This window comes from Globicephala melas, chromosome 19, assembly GCF_963455315.2.
Source record: "Globicephala melas chromosome 19, mGloMel1.2, whole genome shotgun sequence".
Lineage (NCBI taxonomy): Eukaryota > Metazoa > Chordata > Mammalia > Artiodactyla > Delphinidae > Globicephala > Globicephala melas.
Genome location: NC_083332.1, coordinates 44,154,465 through 44,168,080, shown reverse-complemented (window position 1 = coordinate 44,168,080; position 13,616 = coordinate 44,154,465). Strand labels below are relative to the sequence as shown.

General features: G+C 53.0%; 2 protein-coding genes across 3 annotated transcripts; one reads left to right on the top strand and one right to left on the bottom strand.

Annotated features, from left to right (window-relative positions):
- Positions 1-1,871: 1,871 nt before the first annotated feature.
- On the bottom strand, positions 1,872-4,017 carry THAP11 (THAP domain containing 11). The gene has a single exon (XM_030863636.3). The coding sequence runs from the start codon at positions 3,536-3,538 to the stop codon at positions 2,600-2,602; it is 939 nt and encodes a 312-aa protein (XP_030719496.2). The 5' UTR covers positions 3,539-4,017; the 3' UTR covers positions 1,872-2,599.
- CENPT (centromere protein T) lies at positions 3,827-13,550 on the top strand. Of its 2 annotated transcripts, none has more exons than XM_060289396.1 (13): positions 3,827-4,945; positions 9,142-9,232; positions 9,372-9,459; positions 9,567-9,663; positions 9,784-9,920; positions 10,033-10,069; positions 10,285-10,433; positions 11,141-11,302; positions 11,615-11,935; positions 12,188-12,278; positions 12,876-13,052; positions 13,132-13,236; positions 13,318-13,550. In XM_060289396.1, exons 1-13 carry the CDS (start codon positions 4,932-4,934, stop codon positions 13,439-13,441), a joined length of 1,593 nt encoding a protein of 530 aa, XP_060145379.1. In that variant the 5' UTR covers positions 3,827-4,931; the 3' UTR covers positions 13,442-13,550. The 2 variants fall into 2 exon arrangements, with proteins under 2 accessions (XP_060145379.1, XP_030719480.1); XM_030863620.2 differs by lacking the exon at positions 3,827-4,945 and adding an exon at positions 7,948-8,060.
- Positions 13,551-13,616: the final 66 nt, after the last annotated feature.

Here is a 13,616-nt window from a genome sequence, read left to right as displayed (position 1 = left end):
TTAGGGTCTACAAGACAATTCTCACAAGTTTGGTTTTTGTTTTTTTTCCAGTAGGCATGGCAGCTAAGAGTTTAATTTTTATGAAAAGAGTAATAACTGGCACGCCCAAACCTTCCCCGTGATTTAAGTGATAAAATTGTCCATAATCTCCCTCCTGCCCATTGCCCTTTCCTTTCAACCCCCATTTTCATCGTTTCCCGGGCAACGCAAACTTTTGAAGTAAGGCCAGTCTCTAGTTCAGGCCTGCTGGGGAAATGCTCTGCAGCTAAGCCAGGGGGATCACAGGTAAAGTTTACAGCAACAAGTCTTCTCCTGACCAGAGATCTCTCAGTTCTCTTGTTCTTCCAGAAGGGTCCTTCACAGATCCTCACTGTCACCCCCACCGCTCCTCCCGGGAATGCCTCATACGACCAGGCAAGGCTTTGTTTAATTAAATCCCAGATCTCTATTACTTTGCCTGACTAGATTCTTCTCTTATTACTCAGTCAGGGAGACTCTGTATTGCCCTGCTTGTGGTGTATCTAGGACCTCCCTTGCTCTGAGCTGTCCTCCTCCCCTCCAGAAGCTAAAACACCAGATAGGTTGTGTGCTCACAACATCCAGACACCAGAGAGTCCTAGCCAGTCTGGCCCTCACCCTGTCCTGGGAGTGCTGCTGAGAGGTTCAAGTGAGCCAAAGCTGAAACAGTCTAAGTCCCTTCAACACACAGGAGCTAAAGGACACACTAAAGAGCATGGCTTGGGCCTGGGAAAGTCCTCACTCCTAATGAAGGAGGGTGGGGACAGTTGAGCAACTGATCCAATACCTACCCATAAAGGGCTTCAGTCCCACCTGGCCTGGAAGGTCACTGCTGTGCTTCCACCACCTTAGGACAAGCCAGAACTAACCCTAGGAAGGGAGAGATACAGTCCCTTCCACATCTAGGTACTGCACAACCTATCTCCCACCCCTCCTCCCCACCACAGACTTGTTTCTCAAATCAGTGCCAAGGGACCAGAAGAAGAGCAGAAATTAGAGAGACATTAATTTTAGAGTCATTCCAGTTTGAAACCACAGGGAAAGACCCCAGGTAAGTGGCTTTTTCCATAAGTAACAGAGAAAGGAGTCATATGTTTTATGGAGCCCAATAAGTGTCCATTTGTGCCCCAACACCCATGTTAAACATGGCTAGCTTTAAAGGCATCTGTAGCTAGCTTTGAGCTAAATTACTTGGAACTATAAATAAAAATGTCACCTTGCCGCTACAATATCCAATCTAAAGAAAGATGTTAACAGCCAAGAAAATGAGTCAAGGGTCACCAATTCCAACTCCTATGCTTAAAGTCCTCTATGGATCCACCTCCTTCACAATGAAAGTGTACCAAAGTCAAAGGTATCTGTATAAGAGTCCATGGCTGTCTCCAGCTACGGTCTTCACTGATTTAAGTAACTGCGTGCCCATGTGTGCCAGACACCATACTAGGCCTAAGGGCTAAAATAGTGAGCAAAATTCAACTCCAGCTGAAAATTCTTAAGGAATTCAAAACCCTCAGAGAAGTGGGCTGCCACAATTCAGTTTAGTTCTCAGTTGCTCCTTCTCCCAGTTGAAAGGACAGAGGGAGCTAACCCATGGACAAACCAGGACCATTTGGTGCAATTTCCAAACTCTTCGGGGTGAGCTGGAACTCTGCAAAGACCTTATAAGGCCAGGGTCCTTGTGCTTAGGGCCTCTTTATGGAGAAACCTAGTCACTGAAGCATCTCTACTCTCAGGGTCAGCCTGGTCCTTGAGACCTAAGGCGGCGAAGGTGGAGGCCTATCAGGAAGTCCATCTCCCCATGTTTCAGGGTCCCTTAGCTGAGTCCTTATAAAAATAAATTGGCGAAACCCAAATAAAAACCTTACTTTCTGTTTAATCTGTTTTGCCAAACAAACACAGTGAAAACTTTAGTCTGACTAATTGTACAGAAAATAGAATTTGTAACCAGTAGCAAACATAACAGGATAGACCTAAGTCCCTGGCAAGCTGGATCTCCATCAACAGGTCACCTAGATCCCCTTGTCGATGGCCTCCTGGGAGGGAGGTCCTAGGAGGCAGAGGCACAGATCTGCCAGTCCCCATCAGAATCACAGGCTGCACCTGGGAAGGAAAAGCACAAAAAGTAGAACTGATGTTACTTGGATCTCTTATCACTACACACAGAAGAGTTGTCTCTGATTGCCGGCCAAACTCAAGGTTCAGTTGTTTTCCCAAAGCCACAGTCCTTGGGCATCTCGCCTGCATCCCTAGGGGATAAGTTTCAAGTTCAGTGGTTCTGAAGCCTCTGCTTAACCAGAACCTGCAACATAAACTTGGGGTTGGGGAGTGAAGGTAGGGAGGGGTAGACAAAGTCATAATTGCTGGTGTCACCAGTGCAGAGTCTGAGATCCCAGACTTCAGGACCTTGCTTCAGGAAGAAACAAGAGAGGGTGCTTGGTCACCAGCAAAAGAGTCCAGCTGCCCTAAGGCTCAGTACTGCCAACCAGTGCCCCAGGAGTATGAGGGAGTTCAACAGCGGTGGCCTCAGGTCCCTCTAAGCTGGCAGGAGTCTGGGAGTCCCGAAGGCCGAAAGGGGACTCGTTCACATTCCGTGCTTCTTGCGGATGACAGCCATGGCCAGCAGCCTATCCTTCTCGCGTAGTTCTTCACGGAGTTTGGCTTCGGTGAGACGCAGGTGACGGATGCTGCCCTTCATCTCCTTCATCTTCACCTCCATCAGCGCCAGGATGTCCCGCTGCTCGTTCAGCTTGCGCAAGAGCTCCTCCTCTGTGGTGCCTGACGACAACGAGTACGAGTGGTCGGAGCCAGTATCAGGGAAGCCCTCTTCCCCGACCACCACCAACTGGGGGCCCATGGGGCACTCGGCGGCCTCCAGCCCTGCTGTAGCAGCCTCTAGCTCCGACGCAGCGGCCGCGGCGGCTGCGCCCTCTGCGGCCGCGAACTCCACTTGCACCGTCAGGTCAATGGGCTTCACATCTTCTCCCGTGGGAGTGGTGGGAGCCGGAGGCACGGATCCCGGAGGCTGGCTGCTGTCCACAGCAGCCTGAAGGGTGAGGAGCACAGCCGCAGAAGCAGATACCAGGTTCGGCTGCAGCTGGGCGGTCTGGGCAGTGGAGGCGGACGGCGACGGCTGCTGCTGCTGCTGCTGTTGTTGTTGTTGTTGCTGTTGCTGCTGCTGCTGCTGCTGTTGCTGCTGCTGCTGCTGCTGCTGCCTGCGGCGGGCGGCTGCGGCCCCCGCGGGTCTGCGTGCTACTTTGCGCTCGTTGACGCCGCGCAGCGGGAAGATGGTGGGGACCCGCACCGTGTAGGTTTTGCGGCCGCCCTGGAAGTGAACGCTGCAGAGACGGTGGCCCGTGGTGGGCTGGAAGGTGGAGAAGCACCCACTGACGCCGGCACGGGACACATTCTTGAGCCAAAGGCGCCGCAGCTCAGCGTCCTTGGGAAACGTGTAGAAGTGCAACGCCTTGTCCCGGTGCGAGTTGTTGTAGCAGCCTGGCACGCAGCACGTAAAGCCAGGCATGGCTGCGCCGCGCGGCCCGGCCCAGCCCACCGGCCTTCTGAGCCTTTCGACGGCCCGGTCGGTATGCCGCCGCCCGCCCCTCGACGGGCGGCACCGCGCGAGGCCTTCGGCAGCCTCCCACTACTGCCGCCCGGCGCGGCCGGCCTGGCCCGGCGCCCCGTGCCCAGAATACGCCTCCCGTCGGCCCGCGCCGAGCCAGCCGCCCAGCCGCCCGCCTGCGCTCCAGAGTGGGCCCCAGGGACGCCGCGAAGGACCGCCTGGGAAAGAGGACTACGCCCCCCACAATGCACCGCGGCAGAAGCCGCTCACTTCCGGAGCGGGGCGCGCTTGTTCCGGTCTCTTTGCAGGGCACCGCGACAGCCCACGTAGAGCGGACTTTTACCCTACACGGCTCACCCTCGGCGGACTAGAGAGGCGTATTCGGTTGGAACTCTGTCGCTTGGAGCGCCCTTCGCAAGGACCTGGAATCCTGATGGGGGTCGGGCGGCGCGCGTCTCTCCAGTGCGCAAGCGCCCTGGGCATGTGCCCACGGAAACTATAAGTCCCGAAATGCCTTGCGCTAAACTTGGCGGCTGCGGCCTGGAGCGCCGCCTAAGGGAAAGGTCGGATTGCAAGCGGACCAGGATTCGGACGAGGTTGTGTTGTTCGCCGGAAGCGGTACCCCAACCCTGAGCTGCTGAGTCCACGGCATTCCTGCGGGGGAGGGGAGGAAGGACCTAAGCCTCAGCGCCCCAGAGGACCTCAGGGAGCCCTTTTGTCTGAATTAGAGATTCTCCCCCGACTCAGATGCCGCTTGCCTTGACTGTCTTATTGACCTAAACATAGTCATCACTAGGCGCCTACTGTGCACCGAGCATAGTGCAGGGAGTTGGGAACCTTGCAGGAACCATACCGACCCGGCCTGACTATAGAGGGATGAGGGTCAGACTTTTGGATAATAGATGTGAATGAATGCACACTAATGGATGTCTAATCACAGAAATAAACGCTACAAAAAAAAAAAAAAAATCAACAAGGGAGAAGGAGAAGTGGGAGGCGGAGGCCCAGGAAGAAAAAATCCACGAAAAGCTTGGTTAGGGAGGAGTCGCTGGTTTTTGCCCGGGAACCAGCCTGTAAGAACCTGAGGCAGGAAGGAGCTAGGCTCTGCCCTTAAGGATCCTCAAGGGTAGCCAGAATAGCAGAAGCTCCGAAAGATAACAAACTGGGCCAAGTTAAAAGATTTGTGATTTTATTCTGCCGGTGACTGGGAACTGTTGGAGGGGTGTTAAACGAGAGGTTGGACAGGATTTGTATTGTAACAAGTCACCTCCCCACTCCCTCGACTTCCTTGGGGAAAGTGTTCTAAAGGGCAAGAGAAGCTGTGGAAAACCAGAGAGGAGGCCAGGCACTCGTCATGGAGAATTACGTGTAAGCTAGCCCTCCTTTGCCGAGTTCCCCGTTTCTCCCACTTCTTGCCGTTCTTCACCCTTTCTCCTGACTCTCCTTCCTCACTTTTTTCTCTTCTGATTACAGACCACGGGTATGAATTCGAAGCCTAGTTTATATATTATTTCTAATTATTTGATATAAAAACAAAATAAATCGGGCCTTTTAAAAGTTTGCAAAAGCACTCCAAGTTAACTGTCACTTTTTTAGTTATTCCTTTTTATTTTTGGCTGCATTGGGTCGTTGTTGCCGCACACGGGCTTTTCTCTAGATGCGGCAAGCAGGGGCTACTCTTTGTTGCAGTCCTTGGGCTTCTCATTGCAGTGGCTTCACTTGTTGCAGAGCGCGGGCTCTAGGTGCGCGGGCTTCAATAGTTGTGGCGTGCGGGCTCTAGAGCACAGGCTCAGTAGTTGTGGTGCACAGGCTTAGTTGCTCCGCGGCATGTGGGATCTTCCCAGACCAGGGCTCGAACCCGTGTCCCCTGCATTGGCAGGCGGATTCCTAACCACTGTGCCACCAGGGAAGTCCAAGTTTGTTATTCTTTATTGTAAAACAGACCCATACTTAAAATGTTCTAGAAACATAAACGACAATGGGGAAAAAAAGAACTATTTTTCTGGTCCCAACACCCAAACATTACCATTGCATTTCTGTTTACAACCAATGTAATCCTTGGTTATTTGTGTGGGTTTTTTTTAATTAATTAATTTATTTATTTTTGGCTGTGTTGGGTCTTCGTTTCTATGCGAGGGCTTTCTCTAGTTGCGGCAAGCGGGGGCCACTCTTCACCGTGGTGCGCGGGCCTCTCACTATCATGGCCTCTCTTGTTGCAGAGCACAGGCTCCAGATGCACAGGCTCAGTAGTTGTGGCTCACAGGCCTAGTTGCGCCACAGCATGTGGGATCTTCCCAGACCAGGGCTCGAACCCGTGTCCCCTGCATGGGAACGCAGACTCTCAACCACTGCGCCACCAGGGAAGCCCCCAGTTTTTTTGATTGTTCGGTTTTGGTTTTGCTTTCTTGTGTTTTTTGGCCACACCACGCGGCTTGTGGGATTTTAGTTCTTGGACCAGGGATTGAATCCAGGCCCTCGGCAGTGAGAGCGCAGAGTCCTAACCACTGAACCACCAGGGAATTCCCCCAGTGTTTTATTATTTAAAACAATATTTATGGGGCTTCCCTGGTAGCGCAGTGGTTGAGAGTCCGCCTGCCGATGCAGGGGACATAGGTTCGTGCCCTGGTCCGGGAGGATCCCACATGCTGCGGAGCGGCTGGGCCCGTGAGCCATGGCTGCTGAGCCTGCGCGTCCAGATCCTGTGCTCCACAACAGGAGAGGCCACAACAGTGAGAGGTCCGCGTATCGCAAAACAAAAACAATATTTATAAAATATTATTATTATTTTGTCTGCATTGGGTCTTCGTTGCTGCACACAGGCTTTCTCTAGTTGAGGCAAGAGGGAGCTATTTTTCGTTGCAGTGCACAGGCTTCTCACTGCAGTGGCTTCTCTTTGTTGTGGAGCACGGGGCCTAGGCGCGCAGACTTCAGTAGTTGTTGCTCGCGGGCTCTAGGCTCACCGGCTTCAGTAGTTGTGGCACTGAGGTTCCGTAGATGTGGCTTGCGGGCTCTAGAGCGCAGGCTCAGTAGTTGTGGTGCACGGGTTTAGTTTCTCCGCAGCATGTGGGATCTTCCCGGACCAGGGCTCGAATGTCCTCTGAATTGGCAGGTGGATTCTTAACCGCTACACCAGCAGGGCAGTCCCTGTGTTTTGTTTTGTTTTTTTGACAAATAGTAAATATAAAGTTTAATCAATCGTGTAAACACAGTAAAGACAATCTATGCAAACACAAATAATGCTGTGAAAAGTAAGCTCATTCTCAAATTGTTTTGAAAAGTTTTTAATGTTTTTTCCATATTATCCAGTCCAAAGCTTTACAAATAATAAATAAATATTGCACTTAGGTGGTTGATAGTGATCGCGGAAATGTGCCTGCAAAGGGCTAGCAATTTAAGCCAGATAACACAAAGGTCAGATCTAAATGACGAGGAATATTGATATGATTTTCCTCTGCAGTTCTCTAATTTTGAGAAGCAAGAATCTTATTTTTTCTTTGCTCTATTTTTTAACATAAGCACAAATATGCCCACGCCACTGCCAGTATCTGAAACTTTACACATAATTTAGGAGCATGAAGGAGAACTCCACAGGAAACTCAGAGCTCAAGTTCTATTTCAATTCCCATTAAAATGTAAGAAAGGGGGCAGGGGGCTGTCAATTGGTGAAAATATGGTAATGGAGTCTCCAGCATTAACAGAACTTTTGAGAGCCGAAATTTATCTCAGAATTGCTGATGTTTGGAGATTTTAACATCTCTGCTGGATCACAAACAGCCCACTAGCCTCTAAGCCCGCAAACTGATCTCTTGTGATAGATACAGGTCCTATAGACACATCGGTCTTTGCAAATGCAAATCTGATCAGGTCACATATAAAATACAGTTATTTTTTTCCTGGCCCAAATGTGTCTCTCCTCATCTTCGGAGAGGGAGATGAGAATGAGAGACATTCTCACAAATAGTCCCTGCTATTTATTCATGACCTGGCTTATTACTTGTCAGATCCTGAGTTAAACATTATCTAATTGACTCATTACACACACACACACACACCCTTATTAGGTGGTTATCACCCTCACCTTACCTTAGGTGAGGAAACCGAAACTTCGACTGGCTGCACATACTTGCCCAGGCTCAAGGTAAGGATGCCCGCAAAACCCGTTTGCTACCACCACTGTACACACCGGGCGAAGCCGGCGGCAGGACTAGAACTGCAATTCCCGTGGGGCTGTGCGGCAGCCTCGCGAGAGTTGACCTAAATTCAGCAGCATCGCGAGAGTTGGCTTAAATGTGGCGGCGGGAAGGCGGTGATCTGAAGCGGCTACTGAAGGCCAGCTGCTGAAGCGGCTGGGAGGGCTGGCTGCTGAGGCGATGGCGGACAGCTATAGCCGGGACAGCGAGCCTACGACGCGCACGCTGCTACGGCGCGTGCTGGATACAGCGGATCCTCGCACCCCGCGGCGACCCCGGAGTGCTCGGACTGAGTATGTGAGGGCGCTGCCCCAACACAAGAACAACCTGAGGGAGTGGGCGATGGGGTCCAGAGCTGACCCTGTTTGGAGACGGAAACTGAGTCTCGGAGAGGAGCAGAGTCCAGGGCTCTGAGAACAGGCTCCTTTCTCCTCGCAGGGATCGGGTCAGCTGTTTGTGCGCCCACCCCTGAGACTCCAGGCCGCTCGGGACCTCAGAGCTCAATTATACAGGCGTCCTTGGGGGTCCGCTTCTGGAAGCGAAGGATAGGTGCTCAGAATCTGGACCTCTGCTATGTTCTCTAGGCCAGTTTTCTCCAGAGTATGTCCAGGCATCTGCCCTGAACAGTCTCTCAAGCGGTTCCCAGCTGAAAGATGGGAAAGGAGTTGCAGAGCGTAGCCTGGGTAGCAGTCAGGAGGCAGGAACTGGAAAGATTCTTTGCTAGAGAGCAGCGAATTTGGCCTGACGTGGTGGGAGTGTCAGTGGGTGAGGGCTGTGGTGAGCTTATGGTGCAGAGAGGGTGGAAGATGGCATCTGCTGACTTCCTGGGGCAGTGCAGTTCCTTTATAGACAATGGGAAGCCATTCATTATAGGTTTTAGACCTGTGAGTGATGAGGTGGGAGTTGTGCCAGAGGAACATTTATGTGGTTCTGGAATCTGAGAGGGGATTGGATTGGAGAGAGTAGGGCTGGGGTGACCCATGTGGAGGTTGCTGTCAGACCCTGACTAGTACTTAAAAGGTTTAAAAATATTGAAATATCCCTGAATTGTTTTAGTGTCTAGAATGGATACATTTCCAGTTGTTCCTCTTATCTGTGTGGTTAACCCCTACTTCTGCTGTAGTCACCTCAGTGAAGCCTTCCTCAGCCCTTCTCTCTGGCTGGGTCATCATATTCCTTCTCTCTTCCCATACCCCTCGGCTCCCTTTCATCCACAACCCTGTTGATATAGAACTGGGAATAGGGCTGTGGGAGGGCAAGTGGTTTCTGGTCCCTGTCCCTGAGGGTAAAGGACTTCAGCCAAGATCCCTGACGAAGACCCGTCGCTAGTTCACCCTCCCTACATAATTCTCACAGTTGCTGCTCTTTACACAGTGTCCAGAGAGCCCTGCTTCAAACACCTTCCTCTAGGAGGCTGAGGAGCCAAACAAAGACGACTGCCAGGCGTTGTTCTAATAGAGCCAGGGTAAGTGCTCTACCCGCTGATCACTACAGGGCTCTGGTTGCCTTCGGGGGCTCTTGAGTTATAGCTCTGCTCTGGAGCCCACCTTGAGGGACTGTCAAGGCAAAGGAACAAATTGATTGCTTGATGCTTTTACCCAAAGTCTGTTGACAGATTGGCCCATGTTCAAGCCAGTGGACACTTGGAGGAACAGACACCCCGGACTCTGCTGAAGAACATCTTACTAACTGGTGAGTGAGCACTGGCCTGCAGTGAGAATCAGGCACCAGCCCTGTGATATCTCTCATTTAGGGAAGCCTTCCCTGCCAACTCCACTCTCTCCTTGCTATTTCTACAGCCCCGGAATCTTCCATCCTAATGCCAGAGTCAGTGGTGAAGCCAGTGCTGGCACCGCAGGTGGTCCAGGCTTCCAGACGGGAAAGCGGTCGGGGCAGGTGCAGTAAATTCCCTCCTTGGGCTAGGCTGCTGGGCATTACTAGTCAGGGAGCCTCTTGGGGCTCTAAGAGCCGGAGTTGGGTGCCCTGGCTTGTCTGAGAAAAGCTCCATCCTTGTAGCCTGGAGTTGCAGCTTCCTGAACTTGAGCCCCCCACAACCCTGGCTCCAGGTCTGCTGGCTCTTGGCAGAAGGAAGCAGAGACTGAGGTTGTCAGTGTTTCAGCAAGGAGTGGACTTGGGACTGCCTCCCTCCCAAGGTGAGGTCCTGGACAACACCTGTGGCCACCCTCTCTGTCCTCTGGAGAGACTGAGGAGGACTGAGAGAGGCCTGGGTAACTTATTATGGTTTCTTTTTACATCCTCTTGCAGAGCCTCATGGGAATGCTGATGCCTCTTCCCTCACCAGGTGCTGTTGCCTGTTCCGGGAGTTGGTGGAGGAGAGGCTTGGGGAAGGGGGTGCTGAATAGAATGCAGTCTGGCCATAACTGCTCCATGCTCACAGCATGGTGGCTGGGTTCTAAGAGATGAGAGCACCGGGGCAGCTGGGGGACTCCTGGGGTGGGGGAGGGTGGTTGGACCTCAGGTACCTGACTTTCCTTTGTGCCTTGTCCCTCCCATCAGCTCCCTCAACTTGACCTTCGCCACACCTCTGCAAACACAATCAGTGAAGAGGCCTGGTTTGGCCCGCAGACCTCCTACCCGCCGAGCTGTAGATGTGGGTACACTTTTGCAGGATCTGCGAGATACTTCCCTGGCCTTGGCTCCTCCAGGTAAGGTTGAGATTTCTGTCTTCTGGCCTGTGGGGAAAGTTTCCCCCCATGATTGATGGGAGGTGCTGCTGAGTCCAGGGTTGCTCCTCTCTCCTTTGAGTCAAGAACAGTGAGCAAGCCTGGCCAGTAGGTTTATGAGGACTTTCTGCTTTCTTTCTGCAAATTGCCTCTTGTCTTCCGGGGGCCCAGTCTTAGTCCCTCAGTATCTTCCAGGACCCCATATCCTTGAAGAGCTACAGGACTGAGGGTAGGCAAGGGGTGTGATATGGTGGCTGGAGCTTATTGGGAGGTTAAAAGAGGCTAGGTTTCAGGATCAGCTGTTCAGTCAGAGCTGACCTGGGAGCCTGATTCCAAAAGACAAGTCAAGTTCACCAGGATAAGAGAAGGGTTGCAGGCAGAGGGACCTGAACGAGAAGTGGAGAATGGAGGCATGGGTGAGCAGATTGGGTGGGGCAACCTATGGAGCCTGGGAATGCCAGGCTAAGGAGCAGGAAGGTAAGCAAGGAGAGCTGTGGAAGGGAGATTAGGCTTAGAATAGGCTCAGTCTTCTTTCTCTGAGGGCCACTTGGGCAAGCTTGTGGGTCCACTACCCAGGCCCTGGTGACTGGCTAGCAGAACAGCAGGTGGGCGTGCAAAACACTGAGTGCCAACTGGACCTTGATCTCCAGATGACAGCCTCAGAACCCCTGTTGCTACTCTGCCAACAGACACAGTGTTGGAGGACACCCAGCCCTTCTCCCAGCCCTTGGTTGGCCGTTCCCCCAGTGTGCACCACTCCCTGCCTTGCCGCTCTCACTCTGGGGCTAAAGATGTGGAGAGGGCTGCCAGTCGCAGGACATGGAGCAGTGGGCTTGGGCTGCAGAACAACGGTGAGTATGTGGGGCACGCAACCTGGAGCCAAGCCTAGCTTAAGCAAGAATTGGCATTGGTGTTTTTTCCTCCTCAGGCCCATACATGTACCCCGTCACCCCCGAGTCCCTTTGGAGGGCTGTTGATCCCTCCATCCAAGAGCAGAGTCAGTGTTGGGCCAGGAGATTCCAAACCAGTACCCTGGGGCTGCCTCTGGCCCTCTTCCTTCCTTGATGGGCTAGGCTGGGTTTTACTACTCCATCTTTACCTTTCTCAGGGCTACAGCCCTGGCCTACTGCTTTTCCAGCCTATATTCTCTCCCCTTGATTCAGGTGCTGGGAAAGCAGCCCAGCTTCTGGCAGGAAAGGTGGAGGAGGTTGATGCCCTTGCTATGGGCTTTCCGAACATCAGCAGTAATATCTCTGGAGAAGATGGAGTAGAGCCCTTACAGAATGGAGTAGGTGAGGAGGCAGAGGAAAGAATGGAAGAAAGCTTGAGGGAAGTGGAGAAGGCAGCAGAAGCACAAGGATCCGCCAGAGCAGAAGAGGTTGAAGGACACATAGAAGTGACCGAAGCAGAGGGATCCTGGGGGGCTGTCGAGGCCAAGGAGCCAGAAGGATCTTCAGGGGATGAAGACACCTCTGGTAGAACAGGTAAGGGGCCCAGTGCAGGGATCAGGGGGTGGGTGGGTAAGGGACAGCTGTGTCCCTGGCCTTGGAGGAGGGGCTTACCTGGCTTGTGTTTCTGGGCACAGGTGGTCTTGGTCCAGGGAAACTCTGAAAGGCCCCTTGCTTGGCTGGAGCTAGATGGAGCCCTCGAGGAACAGGATAAGGAGGCTGTGGGCCTTCAGGGTTGAGTGAGATGGTCTGGCCTGTGCCCTCTGTAACCCTGCCCTTCCTCTGCAGCAAGCCCAGAGTTGGCCTCCAGCACCCCAGAGTTCCTTCGGGCCAGGCGACTTCAGTTTCTTGAGCCAGCTCCACCGCCTAGCACTGCAGTGTAAGATCCCACGACCCTGTTCCACATGGGCCTCTTGGAAGGGGGCAGGTACTGAGGTTGGCATTGGGTACCACAGAGTTATCACTCTTATCACTCTTCCTTTAGGTATATAGATGATTACCCAGGAGAACACCCTAAGGTGGGCTGGATGGGGCCCACTCAGCACATCTGTCTGGTGCCTGCTTGCAGGGGCTTAGAGGAGCCTGGGCAGGGGGGAAGTGCCTAGGTTAGTATGCAGTCAGAGAAGGCTTCCTGGAGGAGGATTAGCAGAATGGGACAGGCAGAGTGGGCTGAGTAGGGGGAATGTCCATGCCAAAGCCTGAGGATCATGGGCCTGAGCAAGTACTGGTTTGTATGATGAGGCTAGACTGGGACATTGTGTCCAGATTGTGGAGGGTTGGGGCCCCAGGGAAAGACCAGGCTTCTACATAGCCCCCTGTCCCCACTGCCCCCCAGAAATGGTTGGAGCTGTTGGTCCAGCCTGGCCAAGGAGCACAAGGGCCCCAGTCTTGGCAGGAGCCAGCAAGACTTATGTTTGATTAGCGGCCTCTTTAGGTAGCAGCAGTTCAGCTAACTCTGTTCACTCCTTGCCCCTAGGTTACCTTCAGAGCCTCCGGAGCCTCTGTCGGCCAGGCTTCCTCCCAAGCCCCGAATCCCTGGCTCCAGACCCCGTCAAGATCCCTACAAGACTGGACTGAACCACTATGCGAAACTCTTTAGCTTCTATGCTAAGATGCCTATGGAGAAGAAGGCTGTGGAAATGGTGGAGAAGTGGTGAGTCCTTGACACTTGGGGTGGGGAGAGAAGCCCCTCAGATCATGAACAGTCTGTTTTACCCCTACTTTCTTGGCAGCCTGGACAAGTATTTCCAGCATCTTTGTGACGACCTGGAGGTATTTGCTGCTCATGCTGGTCGCAAGACTGTGAGGCCAGAGGACCTGGAGCTGCTGATGCGAAGGTAAGTGGATGGAAGCAGGGAGGTGCTGGGTGTGGGAGTGCTGGCATTGATTCTCTCATTCTCTATCTTCCTCTGCTGCAGGCAGGGCCTGGTCAGTGACCAAGTCTCCCTGCATGTGCTCGTGGAGCGGCACCTGCCCCTGGAGTACCGACAGCAGCTCATCCCTTGTGCATTCAGTGGCAACACTGTCTTCCCTGCCCAGTAGTGGCCAGGCCTCAACACCTGCCCTGTCCCTACCTGGGGCCCCTTGGCCCCACATACACTTCTAGGTTTCCTCCCTGCCCCCCAGCATCAATAAAATGTCACAAACAGAATATGCTGTGCTTTGGTGCATGTTCTGGGACCAGCCAAGCAGCGACCAACCACCCTTCCCTTGACTC

Bases quoted from the DNA above. Each gene is read 5' to 3' on its own strand.
- THAP11 (XM_030863636.3), bottom strand. From the start codon at position 3,538: ATGCCTGGCTTTACGTGCTGCGTGCCAGGCTGCTACAACAACTCGCAC.
- CENPT (XM_030863620.2), top strand. From the start codon at position 7,948: ATGGCGGACAGCTATAGCCGGGACAGCGAGCCTACGACGCGCACGCTG. The intron at 8,061-9,141 runs GTATGTGAGGGC...CTCTTTACACAG, and splicing joins CCCCGGAGTGCTCGGACTGA to TGTCCAGAGAGCCCTGCTTC. The intron at 11,303-11,614 runs GTGAGTATGTGG...CCCTTGATTCAG, and splicing joins GCTTGGGCTGCAGAACAACG to GTGCTGGGAAAGCAGCCCAG.